The sequence below is a fragment of the Coffea arabica genome, chromosome 9e (assembly GCF_036785885.1).
Source record: "Coffea arabica cultivar ET-39 chromosome 9e, Coffea Arabica ET-39 HiFi, whole genome shotgun sequence".
Classification (NCBI taxonomy): Eukaryota; Viridiplantae; Streptophyta; class Magnoliopsida; order Gentianales; family Rubiaceae; genus Coffea; species Coffea arabica.
Window position 1 is genome coordinate 5,652,936 of NC_092327.1, and position 25,182 is coordinate 5,678,117.

The window sequence follows — 25,182 nt, forward strand, 5'->3', positions numbered from 1 at the left end:
TAGTATATGTCGATGATCTTAATTTAATTAGAACACCTGAAGAGCTCCAAAAGACTGTCGAGTAATTGAAAAAAGAATTTGAGATCAAGGATTTTGGAAAGACTAAAATTTGCCTTGGTTTACAAATTGAGAATTTAGAAGGTGAAATTTTTGTCCACCAAGTTGTTTATACCCCGAAGGTATTAAAGCGGTTTTCTATAGATAAAGTACATCTATTAAGTACTCTAATGGTCGTCAGGTTTTTTTATCTGGATAAGAATTCTTTTAGACCAAAAGAGGAAGATAAAGAGATTCTTGGTCTTGAAGTACCATATTTTAGTGCAATGGGTGCACTAATGTATCTTGCTAATTGTACAAGATCAGATATATCATTTACTACAAATCTATTAGCAAGATTTACTTCCTCTCCTATAAGACGACATTAAAATGGTTGAAATTTATGTGCAACATATCCAATTTAGCAATAATCTAGCAGATTTATTTATCAAGATATTGCTTACTGCAACGTTTGAAAAATTAGTGAAGAATATTGAAATGCATCGGTTAAAAGATCTCAAATGATATTTGAATCTGGGGGAGAAATTTAAACACAAGAATAATGCACTCTTTTTCTTTCATTAGGGTTTTTTTCCACTAATTTTTTTCCTAATAAGGTTTTAATGCAGCATATTCTTTGTGTAATAGACATCTAAAGGGAATTGTTATGAAATAATTAAATATTATGGATATCTATCACATTTATCTTATCTCCGATATAGTGACAAACCTTTCTTTCATGTTATTCGAGACGATAAAGTTATCATGACTTTCGAGGTGATAAGTTGGCATGACTTTTGATAAAATTGACACGACCATCGATAAAGTTATCATAACTTATGAAAAGATTATATCACCATCTTAAAGAAATTAGTTGGTGTACTTTCCCCTATAAATAGGGATTACCCTCTTTATATCTAAGTCATAGAAAACTGATGTTTCATTTGAGCGAATGAAAGAATAGCTCTTTTCTTACTTTTCTCTTCTCCCAAGCTATTTAGTATTCTTGTTTTTCTTAACATATTACCCACCGTATAAACAACTCAAATCCTATAAGTGTGGTTAGTCTCATATCATGTTAGTAGGCACATAGTAGTTATAATAGATGTGATTGGTATATTTGTGAAAGCATAAATCAGGTACATTTGAAAATTATGCCATATTTAGTTAAGGTAAATAAACTTAATTAACCGGTAATTTTTACTTGCAAGAGTAATTAGGAATTCCGTAATTTTAGGAACCTCTTTCTTGTTACTTTAATACTTTTGTTGCATGTTGATAGTGTAGATTTACTTATTTTATTTATGATAGTCTTAATAATAGAGAAGTTTGAAAACCACTAAACCACTGGTAATTGAAAATTTTTCCTATAAAATCGATACCTAATATCCCCTATAAACGATAAGCGGTCTATATACTTGCAGAAAATGAGGCATTTAGGTTTCTAAAATTTGGTGTGAAGTAAAAACCTCGTCAATGACGATAAATGATTCTTGCTCTCCACCATTCCATTTTGCTGAGAAGTGTATTTGGCTATCAATTGGTACTTAATCCAATTCTTTACCCAAAATATCATAACAAATAGTAAACTCAGTGTCTCTGTCAGTTCTCAAAATTTTAATAAAATGACCACTTTACTTCTCAATAGACACTTTAAAACTCTTAAAAATATCATAGGCATCATATTTATTCTTCAAAAAATATATCCAAGTTTTTCTACTAAAATTATCAATGAATGAAATAAAATATTTACTACCATCATTGGAAGGGATCTCAACTAAGCACATGTTAGAATATATCAACTCCATTGGTTGATCAGTCCTCCAAGTAAACTCTGTTTGGATCCCCTGTTTTTGGAGTGTTTTTCAAATACAATAAAATTTTTTAAAAAGTACTCTAAAAGGTAATCTAAAAATTAGTTTAAATTTTTTTAAAATTTTAAAAAATAACTCAAAATATATTTTAGAAACTCTTCAACTCTTAAATATCCCAAAATATTTTCTAAAAATATTCCAAAATATACTCTAAAAACTCTGCTATAGCAAAGTTTTTCAAAAACACCCCCAAAAACAGCTATTCCAAAATGTTTTTTTCCCCAAAATACAAGACCCGTGGTGCTTAGCAGAAAAATTAATAGAAAACAGCCTATATGCCACATTCTTTTTGGCCAAAAAACTCGAAACCCCAAAATTCAATTGATAAAAGTGCATGTGTCACAATCAATCAAATATCATCAAATACAACAAAACTAAAGCAAAGTAAATCATGACAATTAAGAGAAATAGGCTATAGACGATTAATATTCACATATACCTTTGCTATTTATCCAAGACAATCATCATTGATAGTATCAATGCCACATTTAAATCACAAATCATATCCCTTCTTAGAAAGTTGTCCAACACTCAACAAATTATGATAAAGGCTTGGCACATAAAAATGTGAGAAATAAAATTAGATTTACCGTTTTTTCAAAATAATACCAATTTTTCCTTTCCCAAACATAGGCATCCTTTCATTATTACCAAATTTAATGAAGGATATGAAAGATTCATCCAAATCAATAAATATATTTTTTATCGCGACATATATGGCTACTATAATCAGAATTTGAAAACCAATTATTCTTCTTATTTTCTTCCATCCTCGAGGTAGACAAAAAATGGTTACATTCTTTTCACCATTATTCTCTGCTATATTGGTATGCCCAACTTTATTGTCAAAATTGTACCAACACTTTACAATGATCTAATTTTTTGCAATTATGGCACTAAATATTACATTTGCGAGAATTATTATTATTTTCTTATTCACTATTAGGATTATTGTTACCTCCTTGTTGTTAAAAATTATTTCCGCCTTGACCTCTAAAATTGCCTCTACTACAGCCTCTTCCTCTTCCTCTTCCTCTAAAATTTTGGTTCCATTGATTTGAAACATCACCCTTCTCCTTGGATTTATCCATCTGCACCTACAACACTTTTTCTACCGTTTCTTTCTCTACATCGGCTTCTAGCTTCCCATTAATTATCTGTTCATGAAGAATTAATGAGCCCTGCAATTCTTCAATGGTCATAATTGAATGATCTTTTGTTTCCTAAATCATAGTTACCACATGATCAAATTTAGTGGATAAAGTATTAATGGCTTTTTCTATTAGCACCCCATCACCAAAATCATGACCATTGAGCTCCATCTCATTTTTTATGTTGATCAACTTGGTTGTTTTTATTTTTTCATGGTGATCAACTCAAATTTCTTTTTCAACATCAGTAGATTATTTTTCAAGATTTTATCAACTTCTTTGTATGTTTTCTGCAAAATATCCCATGCTTATTTTACAATCTTGGCATTTGCAATTTTTCCAACTATTGAAGCATCAATTGCCTAACGGATTTAAAATAACGCCATACTTCCTTGCCTCTTGGTGCTTGCATCAACATCTGCAGCAATGTCTTACTGAACAGCAAATGGATTTCCATCTGAGTTCTACGAAAACCTGTGATCTTTTCTTAGTGAGTTATGATAATGCACAAGTAATATTAGTTGATGTAGTTGATGCAGTTGATGCATACATGTCTTTTTAATAAACCTAGCTTTGAATACCAAGACGTAAGCCCCCAAAATATTTTATTAAGTGAACAAAGCTAACAGGCAAAGACGGCAATCGGAACGAGCTGCAGGGCTTTGTTAAAATGCAAATTCAATAATGCAAGGAAAGACAAAAGAATTCCTCAGGCCAGAAAATAAGAAACAAAGCAACGGAACTTGTTGGACTTCTTACACAAACGAACCAGGGATATGGTTTCTATATAGACCATCAACTAACAAATCCTATAAGAACTAGATTACCGAATCACACTGGTAATCTAACACCAAAAGTTTCCTAAACAATAAACCTAACAAGAATAGGAAATAGACTTGGTTTAGAATCCTACATTGACCTATGCAAGCACTTAGGACAGAGCCATTTTCATACAAAGAAGGATTTGAACTTGGTGAGACACTATCTTTAATGTATTTCTAGTCAGTCCATCTTGGAAAGACACTATCTTTAATGTGTTTCTAGCCAGTCCATCTTATACCATCCTAATGCTGACCTGAAATCAATCAATTTCAGTCAAGTAGCTTCATCCATATCTTTTTCTATCTTTTATGCCCACGACTTGTGATTGATGAGGACTGGCGACCTTTCTTGGGATTCTTTTCAACATGTTGTTGCACTACCAACACAGAAGTTGTTGACGGGAAATCTGATGATATGAGAAGATCCCCAATTGATCCCAATTCTGGGAAGTCACTCCAGTCATCTAATCCTGACTTTAGAGGGGATGACATTCCAAGTCCTCTTCCTACCACAAATAAATCATAGCTTTCAGCCAAAGATTTTATGATTGAAACAGTTTCTGCCCCATTGTTTGATTCCTTTTCTAAATATGTAACCTTCTCTTTCTCTACTGATTTTTGCCTAAAATCAGAAATGAAATCAGCATCTAGCTGCTTTTCTGTTGCAATATCCACTGTTGCTGAGGCAACCTTACCACCATCTTGTGCAAAATCATGAGGTTCTATATTGCTGGCTGCACTTTCACTGGCTGAAAATTGAATTACTGTTAGTGTTGCCCTCGGATGCCCTGCCATTCGCCAGGCGTAGGTCAGAGCCTCTCTGTCATCATCTCCTCCAATGTATATCATACAAATACGAATTGTCCCATCATCATTGTCGTCCTCTTTTCTGAACGAGATCCCAATGCCACGATCGACAAGAATGCCAACTGAACATGGTGCATTTGCTAGTATATTATCGTTCATGTCTTTGTAGGCAGGGTTCATATCCTCCATTTGGTTGTGGATCGTTTGACGCTTGTGAAAGGGTAAAAGTATGAGGGTGACTCGTTTGTCTTCTGCAATGCTGCAGACATCTTCATGCATCGACCCATAATCAGACATGGCAGTTAGTGGTTGAACTGAGAACATGTTATTTGCTTCCTCTAACTTCTCGAAGGCCGCAATCACTTGGTCCGTTTGTCCATCGAAGCTGCGGCTACTTTGAGAGCCAAAACCTCCAGGACCATGCTCAATTAGCAAAGCTGTGGTGTGTTTGGCTAATCGAATCAGTTGGAGGGCAAACAAGAAAATCGGAGATCTTTTTGTTGCATTAGAAACTTCAAGGAGTGTTATGATCCCTGGAACAGTCTGTAATTCATGAATGCATGCTAGGAGTCGTAGCTCTGCATCTGGCCTCAATTTCTGAAGAGTCCTGTGCTTGCTTGGTAAGAAATGCTTTGTTGGTTTGTAGAGATATCCCAGTATTGGTGATGCTACAACAGTCATCAGAGCAATGGGCAAAATCATCATGGTATATCCCTGTCGGTTCAGAGCCTGGACAGATTTTCAGATTCAGAATACAAAGTTAGGATGCAAAATTACCATATAAAATGCCTCAAGATCCTCTATGACACTTCTTTTGCCAATCCTTATCCTGTTCTCTATTTTCTTGCCAAGTGTGAATATGTTACACGGTATATTCACAATTCTATTGCATGTGTAGTAATAAGTGGCAAGAAAATAGAGTCGGATATAGATTGGCACTGGAAGTGATCAGATAGAGATTCTGAAGCCATGAAACTCTAATAGTATAAATTTATACTAGGTACGAAATTAGACTTGAACACACAACATCATAGGCATTTGGGGCCACAAAAACTGCAGGTTCAACTTGAGCAGCAAATGCACGGTTTTATTAAACATGCAAATTTGTATCTGCTGTTCTAGTTTCACCCACAACCTGCGTACCCCCAAACACAAAAACAAACATAATCTAATTGGAAAAGAGAGGTATTACTAAATGGTCGTATCCCCAATTCAATGCCATTGGTGCAAGAATGCCTTTGGCGTTCATAAGGACACCAAGCGCTATTCCTTCTCTGAAGGGGATCTTGTAGAAGTAGGAAACAGCCAAAGTGGTAATAAGCTTGGGTAGAAAAGACAGAAAAGTCACTTGCAACATCAACGTCCAATCGTTTTTATCATGGATGGTCGAGCTATCAAGATGAGTTCTCATTCCAACACTACAATAGAAAAGCGGTAGTAATAGGTCTGAGACAAAACCCTGAAGCACAGTTAAGAATCTATCCCCAAGAACATCTTTTGGAATGATTAGTCCAAACATAAATGCACCATAAAAGGAGCTAAGGCCACACACATCGGTTAATAAGCCACAGAACAAAACCGTTGTGAGAATAACACAGACAGTAGACTCACTGAACTCTTCTCCTTCTTGAGTTTCTTTAATCACCCATAAAATGGCTGGACGGACCACGAAACAAAAGAAGACTGCTAACAAAACTGCCATCAACAGTGACACGAAGAACAATTGTTTACTACAAGTTATTGCAGAGCTGATGAGGAGAAGTAGCCAGGAAATTACACCATTCACAAGTGCTGAGGACATGGCTACCCTTCCAAATTCAGACTGGAGGAGTTTGTGCTTTACAAGTAAATCACCAACAGGTTGTATGCCTGTGACCGAGAGAACAACACCCCAATAAAGGAATCCCATTTTATAGTTCTGAAGGTATTGTGGGACGCCAAAAATGTAGAATGCAGCACCAACAATGAAGGAGAAGAGAGATCCTGATATGCCAATGCTGAGAGCTTTGCGTCCAACTCTGGTTACTGCAGTTATGTCCATCTCTAATCCAAGAAAGAAGACGTGGTAATTGAGGCCTAAACCTGCAACTGTCTCCATCATCATCAGCCGAGGGGTAGCAAATATAGTATCCGAAATGAAATTTTGCAAACCACTAATATGAGAAGTTAGAGATGGCCCGATCAATAAACCAGCCTGCAAATGAAATTACTTTGTAAAAACTTGTCTGGCATTCCATATTTGAATTTTAACTTAATGCCAAAACAGATAAATGAGATGACTTGACAAAGACAGACTATATCTTATATGCAGTTCAAATTAATGGAGTAAATCAACTCCCAAATCAAATAGAATTCTTTTGCCTAGTTGAGGAAAGGACTCAACAACCTTTTTCCAAATTTTTTTTAGGTGATGAAGCGTTTAGACATCGACCCCTTTAAAACCCCTAAACCACCTGAAAGAGAAAAGCTGATGAAAGCCAGGGCATAAAACTTACCAAAAACTCAGCCACGAAAGGAGGCTGACGGAGAGGTTTTGCAATCACGAGGAGGAGGCGGGTGACGGATGTGACAATAACGAGTTGCATAACAAACATAGGTAGCTTTTGGTTCAAGGGATTGATATCTGTCCATACACCACGGTCTATGGTTGCTTTGGTCAGGTAACAGCTTTGACTCTGCCCTTCTTTTGAACTAATAATACCATCCAGAGAATAAGTTTGTGGATTGTTCAAGAAATTCTTGTTAGGCATTTTGATTTTTGTTCTGAAGCTGAGTAGATGATGTTCAATGCCGCCACCACCACCACCAACAGTACCACCACTTCTTCCTCGGCCTTGCCGGCTCCGCCTCTGCCACGGTGAAGACAACTGAAGCTGCTTCTAAGGAGAACAAGACAATGGCATAGCAAGAATTATGGGAAAGAAAGAAAATTTCATCTCTTGATGACTCCTGCGACCTTCTAAACCATATATTCGTCATTGTTTCTTTTGTTGAAAATTCAAGCGAGGATTTAGGACAACATTCAAATGTATGGTTTTCCGCTTCATTTGGGGATATGACAGTCTTAGCACTATTTTGTTGATGACTCTGTGATCATTATCGTGACATGCATATATAGGCACAGTTTTGATCACAAAAGTCTTACATAGTCCAAGCAGAGTATCATTTATGTCTTTGTGATTCATTAATTAACAATTTATCATTTTGCTTCTTTCTTTATTAATTTTGCAAAATCCGCTAACCTTTCTAAATCTCTATTGAATTTCTCTCCCAATTTTGTCAAGGAAATTGTGATGGACGATTTTTTTCCATCAAAAAAAATTGTTCCATGAGAACAATGATCATTTATATAAGTCGATAATTACACACACATATACGGAATTGAAGGTTTATTCTTCATCATTGAATCATAAAAGCTTATAAAACTGTTACCAAGTAATCTGGTTTATGCACCGAAATATGAACAGATTAAAAATTCTGAAATCGAATTTTTCAAGCAACTTTGGAATATATAGTTCCTTCGCGTGATAGACCTGTTTAGTTCTAGCATCTAATGGAATACTAGAACCTTGGTTTGGTTCATTTTTCGTTTATGCTTAGTCATAATTTTAGGGGAAAAAACCTTTAATAGAGCACTATCTATTTTATCCATAAAAATCAAATATTTTTCTAAACTAAGGCAAATAAAAATTTCACATTTAGCATACGTATCATTGTGATTTATCAAACAAAAAAATATATTTGGGAGGGAGATGAATTGGATGGTTTAGGGGAGAAAGTGTACATGAGAGGTTTCAAATTTAAATATTCACGCTTAAACTAAGTGCAAAAATGGATGAGCTACAAGGAAATAACTTGAATAATTCTCATTAAACCCAGATTTCAGTTTTAATCTATTGTTTGAAATTATTCACATGCAAGATGTGCTTTCTGTAAGATTTTTTTTGATTCAAGTTTGCTTTAGATTCCAAAATGTTGTCGATCTTAAACTGATGAGCCATCAAATTTGTTAACAATATATTGAGTTTGTTCATTACCCCAATCGGATAACTAGAAAAATCTAAAATCGCATAGAACTTTTCTCTTTGATTTTTTATGTATGTACATCTTTCTTTCAATTGGTGAGGTTAATATATCAAGCAATGGCAACTGGCGGGCCACATTAACTTTTAGTTATTTAAGTGTGTGAAATTTTTATTTGTAGACCGTATTCACCATTTAATGCTTGTAAAACTCCCTCTATTTACTTTGCCTCATAAATTTTTCTACTCCCTTTTCGTAAAATTTAAAAGTTTATAATAATTACATTCCAATCAAAGATTTGATATCACTTTATGAAGTAAAAGTTCCTAAAAATTTGATGCCAAATACATAATTTATTATTCATGAATAATCCAAGAAATATTTTATTTATTTATATATAGAATTTAGGGGAATGATATTGCACTACCCAAAAAATTTCTATCATCCAAGCACAACCTAAAGGCTTTTACTCAATAAAATTATACAAAAATTAGGGGAGTATTATTTGCTCTGCCTAAATGATTTCTTGCACACATTTTCAATATTTTTATAAAGCCAAATAACAAGTATGTATAACAGACAAAAAATATTATCAATGTGAAATGAAAAACTACATAAACAATTGTGACGCCAGTTTTATGAAATCGTAGTTAACAACCAAGAAATAAACTAAAATAAAATTCACACCTTTTTTTTCTTCTACAATTTATTTTCTTCAAATTAACTTTTAAATCGGCACATATATAGATTGTTGCATGAATAAATTCTATAGTCAATCTTCCTCCTTTTAGGGAGGAAGAATATTAGAACCCGTTTGAATTGTGAGTTTTCATAGTAAATTTTTTAAAATATTTTATGTCATATTTTTTTTTATTTCACATATGCCATGTCACTTTTGAATTTTTTTTTTTTTTTGGCAGAAAACTAGAAAAAACGAAGCATCTTATCTATTGGGAGACTGAACAAACAGTCGTCCCCTTCGTGCTGGTGCTCTTATCCCTCAACACTTCCCTGAGGTCCCTCCAAAAGCACACCCACACGCACTGAAATCTGAATAGCATTATGAGTTGCTGCAGTTGTTCACCCGTTTCAACCACACCCAAAACCCATTTTAAACCCGGGAAAAACCCATTTCTTGTTGGTGATTCTCTTTTCCCCAGAAGCATTATTTCGTTATCTACATCTAGAAGAAGAACTTCAGCTGCCAAAATATCGATAAAGGCTGTGCTTTCACCTTCCAAAGAGGCAGTTTTGAGAGACTTTCATGAAAGAAACGCTTTAAAGGTATTGTATCTAATCCAGCTATAAGAGTAAGACGTTTTAGCTTTGCACATCATTTTCTCCAATAATTAGGATTCTTGGTCAGTGATATTTTGAGAAAATAATTTTCAGACACGCTTTTCAATTACTTTTTTGCCGCATTAACACGTTTATCTAAAGTAACACTGCATGCTTATCTGAAAAAAATCTTATTTCTGAAAACTCTTGTAAAAAGATGTCATCCAAGACTTAACTGGAATAATTAAAGCTTAAATCTAAAGCCTTACGATCAAATTACTATGTTATTTATTTGTCTGCTGAGATATTCAATGTCATAATATTTAGAATGGATTAAAGCCAATTTATATTAATGAAATAAGTATCATGAAAAGAAATGTCTTGTTTTCTTCTTTTATATATGTATGCATAGATATGGATATTTTGTTAATTTTGTTGTAAGGGGCAGATTATGTTCTTGCGCTTTGTTTGAGGTGGTTATTGTCTTCTCTTTCCAGATAATTTCTGGCTTGCAGAATTTCAACAGAGAAAATGTTGCTTCTGTTGTTACTGCTGCAGAGAAGGTTTGTAGCATTACTATCAGTTCTGTTTAAGCTGTGTGTGAATGAATGGGGTACACTGAACTTGCATCTCATTTGGTGTACTAATGTGTTCTTTGGATGATCAAGGTGTTTACAAATACTTCTGGTGGAATTGTTTATTGACCAGTATGATACATTTTCAACATATGGAAATTTCATAATTTAGAGCTTTTATCTTGCTCAGAGGTTAAATGGTGTAGTAATAAGAAAGAAGAAATTCTGCCAATCAACAGATAGTGTTTTGACCTAGGATGATCCTCATATTCTTGTTAAAATCTATTAGGGGATTAACGATTTAGATTAACAGAATTTTGTGTAGTTCTGTCTTGCTTGATCAGATGTATGCTTTGGATATTTTAATTTGATCAACTCGTTGATTTTGTTTCACCTACAGTAATGGCCAATTAGCTAACGAAATTTGTAAGGTTTATCTGATGATGTTTGCGTAGTTTGTTTTCCTATCTTAAAACCAGCTACTGCACAAAATGGACTGAACTGTTGAATCATCTGTTTTATAGCCTGAACTATGGTCTTTCCAATTGGTCTAAATGCCTTTTTCCCCTTGTAACATTATTTTCTTGTTTAAACCAAGCAGATCAATAACTGTATTACTCGTCTTTTCTTGAAAATTTTTGTTTTCTGTTGCCTTTTGTTACCTACTCTGTACTTCAATTCGCAATTTATGTGCTTAGATGAAAATGTTACTTATTTACATTTCATCAGCCAGAAAATTAACAAGCAGAATCAAGAATCTGATGCTGACAGAAAGATGGTTGAACATGCCAATTGGACTGACAGAAAGAAGGGTGAACGTGAAGATTATATTGCTACAGTTGACTGTCCACTAGAACTATGCAGGATGTGTGTGTGTGTGTATATAGATAAATACATGCAAACATACATGTGTGTGTGTGTGTATATACATGTGTGTGATATATATATGGTGATGGAAACCTCAAAACCGCTCAAGGATAATCCATTCTCAAAGTAAAGTTTGGAACTTAGTTCTATAAGAAACTGCTTGAAATAACTTTAATTGGTCCAACTTAATAGATGACGAGCATACTTATACTCCATACTCAAGATACCTGACCAATCGCAAGCAATGTTAAACAAAAATCACCTATATTCCCTCTAAGATATGATGATAGGTAACAGGATAACTGATCAGTTCATCATCAAAACAGAAAGAAGAAAAGCTTGACTTCTTGTTTAGCTGCAATCATTAAAGTCTGTGATTTGGTGTGACATTCCCCTAAGTTGACTTTTTCTGATGCAAGTTCCTTTTTTAATCACTGCATTTCACATTTCTTTTTCTCCCATTGATGAAACAGGGTGGAGCAACTCATGTAGATATAGCTTGTGACCCAGATTTGGTGAAGCTTGCAACTAGCTTGACTTCCATCCCGGTAAACTTTAAGCATATAGTCCAGATCTAGCATTATATCAAGTCATCATTTGAGAGGAGAAAAGTGTATTTGATGATATAGTTTACAGCATCTGTTTGGCTCCCAGTTTTTAAGATATGGTAGCTACTGGGAATGCAGAAACTGAAATCTATTGATGTTTATAGTTCCAAGACTTTGGAGCTTTCATCTTTGATTGTTTTACAACATTCTTAGATTCTCAGTCAAAGTAAATTTTAAAACTCACTATTTAGGATGTTTAACTTCATGTAAGTTTGTAGAAATCTTACACATCAAAGATAATATGGTTGGAGCTGTAAATTTTGGATTTCAGTAATAAAGAAATTGCACACATAACAATGCCAATAAACTGAATGTTGGATTTGAGTAATAGAGAAATCTATCAATGCTTATATTTCCAAGAATTTTGAGCTTTCATGTTTGAACATTTTGCTACATTCTTAGATACTCGGTCAAATCTATTTTAAAACTTACTCATTTAGCATGTTTAACTTCATCTAAGTTTGTGCAAACCTTTCGCAAAACAATGATAATATGGTTGAAGCTGTGGATTTTCTTGTTTAGGGATATTAACACATCTATTCTAGACATTATGGTAATCCAGCTGTTATCCTTTTTCTACTTCTAACCATTGAGCCCTTGTTATGATGCATATAAGTCAATACTTCGGAGTTCTAAAGTCTTCTTGCTTACTTGTCTGCCTATTGACTAACTAGATAGCTTTACTTACTTGGAACCTATATTTGGAGAATTTAAATAGCTTTATCCTGTATTTGTAGGTTTGTGTTTCTTCCGTGGATCCTGCAGCATTTCCCATTGCTGTTGAAGCAGGAGCTTCAATGGTTAGACAATATTTTCTTTTTATTCTAAACGTGTTGGCCTGTGCTAATACATACTTCTATAGCATTTTGTAAAAATATCACTATCTTGTAACAGTTTCAGAGTTGAGTACTAAAAGATATCTTTATTTTCTAGGTGGAGATTGGTAACTATGACTCCTTCTATGAAATGGGCTTGACTTTCTCACCAGAGCAGGTACAAATAAACCTTGGGACATTGTATGAAAATGTAGTTAAGTTGAAGGAAGCTTTAAAATGGAAGTGCTAAAATATAACCAAAGCCAGGGATTTAATGAGATAAGAATAGAGAAATATCCAAGCATGATAGCAGATGGTATTTGTCTCTATGGATTTCCATGAACGTATACGTTTTAAAAATTTGTGGGACTTCTGCAGAAATGGGTCTGACCAAATTTTCTCTTGATCCTATTCCAAGAAAAAACTAGCATTAGGTAGCTCATTTTGGTTGAAGAGCATTCATTGATGCTTCCACATTGTTTCTTATATTACTATTCGTGTATACAGATTTTAGATCTGGCAAAGGAGACTAGAAGGATTCTTCCATCAGTGACATTGTCAGTCACTGTACCTCACTCACTGAGCCTTCCTGATCAGGTGACTATTGGTATCTATCAAGCAAAGATGTCAAATCAACTTGGAAAAATTTTGTAAAACACATTCTGACTTGACAATGAACAGGTCAAGCTAGCTGAGCAGTTGGAGAATGAAGGTGTGGACATCATACAAACTGAAGGAGGAAAATGTTCTAGTCCTTCCAAGGCTGGAATACTTGGTCTAATAGAAAAGGTACGGTACTTCAATACACTAGTTAACATATACAAGCATCGACATAACCAGGTATTTAGGGACTTTAGGCTTTCGATAGAGCCCGCAGAATCTAAGCGGCAATAGCTGATAAAGTCAATCAGTGTGGTTTGGATCTACATTCATATCTTCAGGAGTCTATCTTGATGACCTTTGGTCCTGATAAAGTCAATCTTTGTGTACAAAGCTTCTGGTGATCAGCATACCATGGAACTTTTAGTTCCAAATCTGTGAAAATCTTGCAGTATTTGGGGGCATTTTTTGAGCTGTTGCATCACTGACTATGCTTGGCATTTACTTTTCCATCTTATCATTTACTATCAACTCTTTGAAGTGAAAGAGTCCTTGCACATGCCCATTTTAATGAAAAGTTGGTACTAACATGTTTGCAGATTTGGGAAAGCAACAATCTATATTTCATTTTTGAGCTGCAATAATCCAATTTACTCAAACTCTTCACTTTGTATTGACATACAAGTGTCAGATCTTTCATTTTGCACTAGAATACCGGTGTCCAAGGGACTCCCATACCAGAGTCTGAGTAACTTAGGCAACAATATTGACAGAGATCTCTTAACACAATTGTTTACCTAGTTAGGCACTTGCTCTAGCAATCTGCATTTTGCTCGTTTCCCATCAGTTTCAAAGTTGACTTTCCTGTTTGTTCTTTAGGCTCGTCAGAAAAACACTAAACTCCTTAAAATGTGCTCATGTTCATCATACTAAACACCTAATGTGGATTGGTTCAACTATTTTCTTCTAATCTCTTGGAAACATTGTTAAAATTCATGAACTCTGTATATTTTTACTAAATTGAAATGAGTGCTAACTTATTTCTGTTTCCTTTACCTCTTAGGCAACCCCTACATTAGCAGCAGCATATTCTATTTCACATGCAGTAAAAATACCTGTTATGTGTTCATCAGGACTTAGTGCTGTCACTGCCCCTATGGCAATCACAGCTGGAGCTGCTGGCGTGGTATGCTTTCAGACTTAAATAATTATTGTTATTTTTGAAGTCATGCAAAGGAAATTGCTAAACTTCTTGTCTTAATTCAAATGCAGGGGGTAGGCTCAGCAGTTAACAAGCTAAATGATGTGGTAGCTATGATTGCAGAGGTCAAAAGTATTGCTGAATCTCTGAGTAATCTGAGCAAGAAAAAACCTGCGTTGGACGGGAGAACTCTAAGACTGTAAATCTCTGCATTTACAAAAATATATAAACGGTTTCTGGGCGATATATGATTGTTTTAAAATAATTTCACATGTGAAATAATTTGTTTTAATTTAGTTATGGCTTTTTCATATTTACCCAAAAACTCAACGTGGACATCCTCCTAGATCAATCAAATTCTGCAAAACATTCTATGTTTAGATATATGCAAACTGTGCTTGGAAAAGTATCAAGTATCTGCATAAACATTGAGGTATGATTTAACATACTGGCCGCCATAATCTTTCATATTTCCTGCTCAGCTGTACTTGCCATGATGACATGCGTATGATGAACAATAGGATGCTGAAACAGAATGACTGTTGTGGAATCCTCCCCCAATTTGGGACACATCTCAGACTCGGCACAGAACCTCCGCTTCCTCCCTCCACCTTGGCTTGTTCAAAAGGGATTCTCAGCATCCCGTCCCCTAGCTTAGGGTGCGTTTTTCGAGGTTATTCAGCCTCGACTAACCTCACTGACATAATGGGATAACCTGATTTGTCCAGGGAATCTTCTGTTTTATGTCAGGGCTAAGGGTGGCAATGGGACGAGATTGGGGTGGGGCCTGCCCTGCTTCTCCCACGGGGGCACCCGTGGAGTTAAAAAAATTTTGTTATATAATTTCATTATAATTAAATTTTAACAAATAATCAAGTGCTAAAATATTAACACATCACCAAATTATTATTCATTGTAACTTCACAATTGAAACTCATAAAAATAATTAAATAAAAATTATTTGAATACAATTCATAGCCCCTTGCCACTATAAATACCTCCTCTCATTCACTAATGAGGCAATAATTTTTCCATTCGCTCGCTCAGTACTCTCCTTGCTTCGGTACTAACTTAAGCATCGGAGTGGTCCGGGGACTCATCCCTGCCTCTTCTTTGCTTTGCTTTCTTCTGTTGTTGCAAGCACCGGACTTTAAAGAGATCTTGCCGAGACATTAGTTCAACAATGACTGAGACAGTTCCATGCACAAATAAAGAGAATATCTGTTCACTGAAACAATTCCCAGGATAAGGTACCAATGAATTGGTAATGTTCAAACATATGATTGTATCAAATCTTTGGATTTCAATTCACCTCTTCAAGTTAGTTGACCGGCAGTCCGAGTGGGTATAGTTTTAACAAAATCAACTCAAGGGATGAAGGGCAAGTGATTCCCTGTTATAGGGGATTTAATTAAGCCCCCATTTCACTAGCACAAGTTGCAGGATGAGGATGAACTCGGGATCACCAAAAATTCTGTAAAAACAAGCTTCAACGATGGTTGCGCGAAGAGTGGACTGGGCGGTAGTTTTAAAAATCGGTGCTGCAATGTTTTATGTACTCATAGCATGTTAAGAATACTTTATAAACTGTTAAGAAAACCAAGTTATGGATGAATAAGTTCACAGCTACTAGAGCCTAAACCATACCAACTTGGGTGCCTCCCCTGCCCTAATTTTGACTATAAATGCAATTTGCAACTAAAACCCCACTACCTGTAAGGGATAATTTATTGAATTTTTGTACATAATTTTGCAATGTCTGTACATGTACAAGTACATACCAAATTCCTACGCAGCATGGACACATGCTCAACTATGAACATATTCGATTCAGTATTTCCAACCGGTAACCTTGTGTTGTGTTGATGGCCACTGGAGGATGTCGAAGCTCCTTTTTACCCCTTTTATGCCATATGTGGTGCTTAGATGGGGTATAAGGTAAATTGCTAATTCCTCCAATCATGCTGTATAAACAATATTCAAGATAATTTTTATCAACATCCCGACATGCATGCCGGCTAAATCCTCAAAATATTGTCAATTGCTAAAAAATTCAACCAAATGCGTGTCTGCAGAAGTATAGTACCAAACTATGGCCCCGTTTGGCAAGTGAATTTTTTGATTGTTTGTCTAAAACTTTATTGTAACTTACTGTAGAAGTTTTTAAAAAAATTTTTTATGTGTGTAAATTTTTGAATATTTTGAAGTGTGTAGTTTAAAAACTTTAAAAAGTTTTTTGAGATTATTATAGTTAAAGTTTTTAAAAAACTTGTAGCAGACAAACTTGGCAAAAAACTCAAGTGCCAAACAGGGCTTATGCCGGTCGCGCCAACTCCAATTTCTTTTTAAAATGGCCTAGGAGTGACGGCCCCACAAATTTTTTTTTAAGAACCTGTCAAGCCATTGCTCCATGGTGGAGCACAGGATTTTCTTTTTTTTTTTTCTTAAGAAAAATTGTGTATAAAAATTTGTGAAATAAGAATTAGGGTCAGTAAAACCATTTTAGCAAACTAAGGGCAAAGATGTTATCCTCCACAACCCTTCGTGAGTGGGCTAAGGGCAAAGATAAAGGCAAAAAATACTCGAGGCATTGATATTTTTTTTTCAACAATGTTTTAAACTTCATCCATCTTGGCATTTATTTATTTCGATTTTTGTGTTTAATCTAGTCGCTTTACGATTGAACAACGTTAAATATTTTCAAAATTGAGAAGTACACGACATTTTATGAAACCTTACAATACCAGAAAAGGGTACATTAATTTAATAGATAAAAAGGTATAAGTAACTCTATGATCAATTTAATTTTTTTAATCGTTAAATATGAGTATCGTATATCAAATAATGACCTATAAAAGCACATTTACTATCTGTGCGTTTTATACAAACATTCTTTATTTCTACGAAGATTAATTTTTTAACACAATTGCATTTTATATAAATTTCTAAATATAAAAAATTGCAATTCACTCAGTAATATTTCTACTTCTATACAATTACAATTGATTTTGTAAACCCTAAACCCTAATTTGTAAATTGTAAACCCTAAACCATAAACCCTAATTTGATACAGCTAAGTGTTAGAAGACTATATGAACAAAGTTAACATTAAAAAACCGTCACTTTACTAATATGTAAATGTTACAAATTATTTATCATGTGTAAATGCTAAACACTTCTACATTTGGTAAAATGGTTTTACCGAACCTAATTCTTATTTTACAAATTTCTATACACAATTTTTCTAAAGAAAAACAAAAAGGGCGTTCATGACAAGATAGAAAAGCATGGAAAATCCTGTAAGCCGTCACGCCATGGTTGACAGGTTCTTAAAAAAAAATTTGTGCGGCCATTGCGTCATGTAGCTTTTTTGTGAAAATTTGGAGCCCGTCGCGCCATGCATAGTTTGATACTATGCTTTTGCAGACTAGCATTTGGTTGATTTTTTTAGAAATTGACAATATTTTGAGGGTTTAGCCCATGCATGCCAAGCTTCTATTTTTTTTGGGACACGATAAATTCTACGAATAATTTCAGAAACCTTCCCTGAGGTTTCTGATCATTTCACTTGGCTCCCCTAAGTTTCAAAAATTACACGTACCTCCCTTACCCATTTAAAATGATAACACTAACTTTAATATTTTAATAAAACTCTCTTGTTGTCATGTTTAAGCAAAGGATGGATTTTGTAATTTTTTTTCCTTTTTCCTTCTTATTCATTCCTCTTATATTTCATTAGGAGTATAGAAGAACTATCAATATTGTCCTTAATATCTATCCAAATCAAACGTTAAATTAGTAATATTTTTTTTATAACTTTTAACATCATCCATTTTTTTGTAACTCTTTTTTTATATCAAAATCAATAATAAATCAACAATAATTAAAAACAAATAACCCAAAATCACTACCAAACTATGGTAGTTCTATCACTAAGCCAATCCATAAACTTTTATTAAAAAAAGTAGTCCACAAACTTAAAAAAAAAAAAAGATAACACTTTCTTCTCTATTGTAAAAAGAATCTATATCCCCCAATAAGGTTCTATAGAAAAAATAGCCTATTATAGCAAAAGACTTATTATTATAGTTGATTTTTAAATAACAAATATTTGTATGAAGAACTTGACCCTCTTTTTTAAAAAAATTATGCTAAATTACTTTACAATTGTTTAGAAAAACAAATTAAACTTTATAAGATAAGGACATTTCAGGATATTCATTAAATTTGTTACTCTATTTTAAGTTTTGGTTACCAAAATGTCAAATCAAGAGAGCTGAGTGTAATTTTTAAAATGTCAAAGGAACTAAGTGAAATAGCTAAAAACCTAAGGGAAGGTTTATGAAATTATCCCTAAATCCTAATCTAGACCTACTCCTATTCTACACTAAGGGGAAGGGATGGACCGCCACCAGACCAGACGGGTGCCTTTAAATCCTGGGGTCAAATTTTCAGAAAATTCTGAATAAGAATACAGGTCAAAGGATTTGATTCTTTAACGTAGCTCTCTCTGGCCAACTATTCTCCAAACTTCTATTAAGGGGCAAGAAATGTCAGTGGAAGTGTTTATGAATGGTGTAATATCTTGTAAACAAGTTGTAATTTATTATTAAAGCTAGTTTCATAGAGCATTAATAGCCATGCAACAATGGTACGTTGGCAGTGAAAAGTTTCTGACAATTAAGTTCGTTGGGCTGCAAAATTAATGCCGGGGTGGAATTGACCCGGTCAAAAGAAAAAAATAGTAGGGGGTTAGGGTTGAAAAACTACGGGTCCGTTTGGATCCCTTGTTTTTTGGGCTATTTTTGAAAAACTGTTTTTTACATTCCAAATGCTACAGTAAAGTCTATTTCCAAAACAACTCTAAAAACACCAATATCCAAACATTATATCAAAAGCAACTACATATGTATATTTCAATTATGTATATTATATATATATATATATTATATTAATATAAATTGAAATATACAAATTGAAAATTATATATATTATATTATATAAATATTTATAAACATTAATATTATACATAATATTGTATATTATACATATACATAATATAATATACATAATATGTAATATTGTATACATAAATGTGTAAATATTTATACATAATATATTATGTACATTATATTATAATATATACATTACTAATGTATAATATTATTATGTACATTATTGTGTATAATAATGTATAATAATGTTATGAATATACAATATACATAATATGTAATAATGTATATTATGTAAAAATATATTATATTATGTATATTATATTATATATATACAATATTATGTATATTATACAAATTGAAAATTATATATTATATATTTAGATATTATATATTAGATATTATATAAATATTTATATAATGAAATATACAACAAATATTACAAATTGAAATATTATATAAACACCATATTTATAATATTATAATATTTATAATTAATATTAATGTATATTATATATATTAAATATTTATTTATTTATTTATACATATTATAAATATTTTATTGTATTTGAAAAATATTTTTATATATTTATAATATATTTATATGAATATTATATAATATATAAATTATATATTATATATTATATATGTTATACATTTATATAAATGTACATTTATACATAATATATATAATAATGTATATTTATAATATACATTTATATTATGTATTATATATAATATAATACAATTATAATACATTTATACATTTATATTAATATACATGATATTAATTTTACATTTATACATAATATTAATACTTTTGTACATTTATATTAATTATATTAAAACATTTATACATAATATTAATATATATTAATAAAATTATAATTTATAAATTTTTTATATATTTCATTTATAATTTATACATTTACAATAATATACACTTATACATTTATAAATATATTTATATTATGTATTATATATAATATAATACATTTATATATTTTTATATAAATATATAGATATATTTATTTATAAATATTTATAAATGTATTATAAATGCATAAATGTATATTTATATAAAAATATATAATTTATAATTTATAATTTATACATTTATATAATATTCATTTATAATTTATACATTTACAATAATATACACTTATACATTTATAAATATATTTATATTATGTATTATATATAATATAATACATTTATATATTTTTATATAAATATATAGATATATTTATTTATAAATATTTATAAATGTATTGTAAATGCATAAATATATATTATATAAAAATATAAAAATTGTAAATTATAATTTATACATTTATACATTTATATTATATTCATTTATAATTTATACATTTATAATAATATACACTTATACATTTATAAATATATTTATAAATGTATTATAAATGCATAAATGTATATAAAATTATAAATTATAAAAATACCCAAAAATATGTTTTAAAAATACCTCTAAAAATAATCCAAAAAACATCTACAGTAAAAGTTTTTCATAGTTTTTGAAAAACAACCCCAAAAACAACTAATCCAAACGGACTTGTATTTCAAAAACGAAATGCCACAGTGCTGTTTTTGAAAAACAACCCCAAAAACAGCTAATCCAAACGGAGCCGGGTTTAAGTGGCATTGGGTCCTGTGGGACGCACGAGAAAGTGGGATTGAAAATTTTTTTTCTTGTTTCTCAACATGAGGAATGCAAATTAAGGCTATTCTAGGACTAAAAGAGCTAGAATTTGGCAAGTAATGTACTAACAAAGCAAGTGTTTTAGGAATATGAAATAACAAAGCAAGTGTTTTAGGAATATGAAAAAAAAACTAAAATTCTAATTTACTCTGTATGTGTGTTATTCAAATCTTGGGATCGATTGAGTTTAGGGTCCAATTTGAGCAACTCAAATGGCAATGGAACCTAGTGTTCAAACAAGAGCGTATGTCTCTGATGCTCAAAACACGGTCAAGCTTAATCAAGCATTAAAAAAATAAAAATTTTAATTGAGCATTGCACACATATACACATATACATACATATATACATACATACATACATACATATATAGTTTATTAGTTTTAAATGTTTATTGTATGTCTTATCACAATTAAAATTTAGGTTTTAACAACGAAAAGTTTTAATCAGGGATTGAATTTTCTTGGGTTTTGATTAATTCTTGTCATTTTGCGAATCATATGCCCTTTGTCTTATATATCAATCTCCATTACCAACCGCTTGTTGATTTATGATGCCACCTTATGTATCAATGCATTCCCAACCTGCATTAGATACTATTGTATTTTCGAAATGCAATGTCTAATTCACCTGTCACTTCCTTTTGAGGTTTTCTTTGTGGTCTTGGAAGGTCAATCCATCTACTTGGATACTGCCTCAACCCTCCCCAGTTGGATACTCTTGCCATAATCTATGCGAATATGCGACCATCAGGAGATTAGGTCTGAACTCTGAAGTGGTTGTCATATACCGCATTGCTTTGACTCTCACAATGGTACTCTTTTTTTTTTAGTAGAGTAAATGGCACAAATAGTTTTAAACTATTTAAAATTTCTTATTTTGAACTTCAAAATTTTTTTTGGGAGTCGTATCACTCAACTAGTATATTTATATTAACATACATTTTTTGATCGAAAATGTACATTTATATTAGTTGAATGAAAAAAGTATTTTTTTTTCTGGTTGAGTGACAAAAATGTTTACTTGGCATTAGTCGGCCACCTTTTTTACTAAAGAAAAACTTAATAATATTAACAAGAATATTAGTCGGATTGTTTGACTTTGAATTTCTAAGATTCATTACTTCTTTTGTTTTCTTGCTGTGGAGGTCAGATATGTATGAACCTAGCCTACTTAGGCCGATCAATTAAAGCATACTCCGTTAATGTATGCAATTATGCATGCTCGATTACAGTAATCTCCAAATTTGGTTCTTCGAGTACTCCAAAAAATCCATTGTATGCTCCTTTATGTATTATAATATGTTGGTACTTACTACCTGCGGTTTATTTCAAGGTCGAATTGACTTATGATAATCAATGCAAGTCTAAGCTGCCTTAGTTACTGATTTGGGCTTGTCGCACCCCATTTTTTAAATAAAAGAGAAAGTGTTTAAAATGAATATTTTATTTTATTTTAGAAAATAAAGAAAAAGAGCCTAAAATGGAACTTAGAATATACGACGGTTTGCGTCCAAAATAATAGTTTAAAAAGAGTTTCTAGAAAAGTAGAATCATCACTTGGTATTAAATTTAGATGTACCAAATCACTCAAAATATATTTTAAATGAAAACAAATAAAATCCTTTTAGACGACTCCAAATCTTTGAAAACGAGATAAAAGAGTTCAAGAGTCACGGTTAAAAAAAGGAAAGGTAAATATTTGATTAATTCAAATCTAAGGCACTCTTTCAATCTAACCAAGTTTAGTTACGAGATTTAGTCAAAAAATTTTCCTAATTTAACCCTTAACTTATCACACTTGGATATTTCCTATATACATGCAAAACTAAACCTATGGGGTATCGAAAGGAATGAAATGTCTTTTCGAAACTTAATTGGTGCAAATCACATTAATTATGAAATTCAAAAATGATCCCTTGAAGAAATCACGAATATACAAAAGATGATACTTAAAAAAGAAATTATGGTATATACATGACCTAAAGAGAAATGCAACATAACGGTTATGAAGGATTAAAATTCGTGACACAATTTTCCTTCTTATAGAGGGGTAATAGCGTGTTAAGGTTAAAAAAAAGTCATATTCGCCAATTTCCCATATTCGAAAGGAAACTCTTCTAATCTAGACAAACAAATGGATTAATCTATTTTGTTAATTATCTAAATGAAATGCAAGTCTAAATGATATAATTTGCACACATAGGAATAAGGGAATAAGATGGCATATCATCAAAATATCCTAAAAGGAAAAATGCATGAAATGCGAAAAATGCCACACAAAATATGAATTTAGCGTGAAAATGGCATAGACGGGTCTAGCATTGGATTAACCCATTTTTACAAGTCCTCACTAGCATTGGACTAATGAGAAATCGGGGAAAAAACCCACAATTAATGTTGGACTACTGTGGTAACATCATGCACTCATTATAAATAAATAAAACATATAAAATATAATCAAAATAAATAAACATATAAAGCACATAGAGCATGTAGAGCACATAACAAATAGGCATAATATCTAAACGCAAAACCCTAGAGAAAGTGAATAAAACACATAAGCATATAAACACACAAATACATAAAGACCTAACTATTACATTGGGGACTCTAACTACAATCTAAAAGAGGAAATATAAGATTATAAACTTATCTAGCCTATCTACTACATTTATCTAACTAATTACATTTCTTACAAAAATAAACCTATCTATTACATCGTCTATCTAATTACATTTCTTACACGAAAGGATATTACTTATCTATTACAATTTGGACATTTAAATGCCTCCAAATAATCATAAAACTTAAATTAAACAAACATAAAATGAAAGAAAGATTAAAATAAACAAATAAAAAAAAATACAGAAAACAAATAAACACATAGAAGCATGTAGGAGCACATAAAAGAAATTTAAAGGATAATAGAGCTACCTCCCTTTTGAAATCATGGCTAAATGAGAGGAAGGGAGAGTTGTCTATTTTTCCAAAATTAACACATGGGTTAATGCACCAATTTGATTGACAATTTTAAAAAACAATATAAACATATACTAAACTCTCCTTTTTATTGTGAAAAATGTAAATAAATATAAAGTAACCAAAATTTACAAATTAAATGCATCTAAATGAAACACAATTAGCAATTAAAGAAGTGAAATAATTGTAATTGAGAAATAATAAAAATTAGGGACTAAATTGCAAAAATTAAGAAGTTTTGGAGTCAAATTATAATTTCAAAAAGATTAGGGGTTAAACTTAAATAAAAATAAAGTGAAATAATCATAAAACTTAAATTAAACAAACATAAAATGAATGGAAGTTTAAAACAAACAAATAAAAAAAATACATAAAACATATAAACACGTAGAAGCACGTAGGAGCATATAAAAGAAATTTTAAAGGATAATAGAGGTACCTCCCTTTTGAAATCATGGCTAAATGAGAGAAAGTGAGAGTTGTCTATTTTTTCAAAATTAACATACGGGTTAATGCACCAATTTGATTGACAATTTTACAAAACAATATAAACATATACTAAACTCCTCTTTTTATTGTGAAAAATGCAAATAAATATAAAGTAACCAAAATTTACAAATTAAATGCATCCAAATGAAACACAATTAGCAATTAAAGAAGAGAAATAATTGTAATTGAGAAATAATAAAAATTAGGGACTAAATTACAAAAATTAAGAAGTTTTTGGAGTCAAATTATAATTTTCAAAAAGATTAGGGTTAAACTTAAATAAAAATAAAGTATGTGGACCAAAATGCAATTAAATTAAGAACCTAAGTGAAAAAATCTAAAATGTTAGGGCTATAGTGAAATTACTCAAAAGATTAGGGGCTA

At 31.8% G+C, this 25,182-nt stretch overlaps 2 protein-coding genes across 3 annotated transcripts; one reads left to right on the forward strand and one right to left on the reverse strand.

The window, feature by feature from the left end:
• Positions 1-4,182: 4,182 nt before the first annotated feature.
• LOC113710057 (cation/H(+) antiporter 15-like) lies at positions 4,183-7,855 on the reverse strand. The gene is made up of 4 exons (XM_027232904.1): positions 7,835-7,855; positions 7,185-7,568; positions 5,882-6,883; positions 4,183-5,418 (listed from the first exon to the last, which is right to left on the reverse strand). The coding sequence occupies exons 1-4, from the start codon at positions 7,853-7,855 to the stop codon at positions 4,183-4,185; spliced, it is 2,643 nt and encodes an 880-aa protein (XP_027088705.1).
• Positions 7,856-9,670: 1,815 nt separating this feature from the next.
• On the forward strand, positions 9,671-15,062 carry LOC113710568 (uncharacterized protein ycf23). 2 transcript variants are annotated; one of them, XM_027233649.2, is made up of 9 exons: positions 9,671-9,996; positions 10,488-10,553; positions 11,906-11,980; positions 12,778-12,840; positions 12,974-13,033; positions 13,363-13,452; positions 13,537-13,644; positions 14,519-14,641; positions 14,728-15,062. In XM_027233649.2, the coding sequence occupies exons 1-9, from the start codon at positions 9,775-9,777 to the stop codon at positions 14,857-14,859; spliced, it is 939 nt and encodes a 312-aa protein (XP_027089450.1). In that variant the 5' UTR covers positions 9,671-9,774; the 3' UTR covers positions 14,860-15,062. The 2 variants fall into 2 exon arrangements, with proteins under 2 accessions (XP_027089450.1, XP_071922460.1); XM_072066359.1 differs by lacking the exon at positions 10,488-10,553.
• Positions 15,063-25,182: the final 10,120 nt, after the last annotated feature.

Coding starts and splice junctions, on each gene's coding strand:
- LOC113710057 (XM_027232904.1), bottom strand. CDS start 7,855: ATGATACTCTGCTTGGACTAT. Junction 6,884..7,184: donor CTTTCGTGGCTGAGTTTTTG/GTAAGTTTTATG, acceptor TTTCATTTGCAG/GCTGGTTTATTGATCGGGCC. Junction 5,419..5,881: donor ATTGGGGATACGACCATTTA/GTAATACCTCTC, acceptor AAATCTGTCCAG/GCTCTGAACCGACAGGGATA.
- LOC113710568 (XM_027233649.2), top strand. CDS start 9,775: ATGAGTTGCTGCAGTTGTTCACCCGTTTCAACCACACCCAAAACCCAT. Junction 9,997..10,487: donor ATGAAAGAAACGCTTTAAAG/GTATTGTATCTA, acceptor TTCTCTTTCCAG/ATAATTTCTGGCTTGCAGAA. Junction 13,034..13,362: donor TGACTTTCTCACCAGAGCAG/GTACAAATAAAC, acceptor TCGTGTATACAG/ATTTTAGATCTGGCAAAGGA.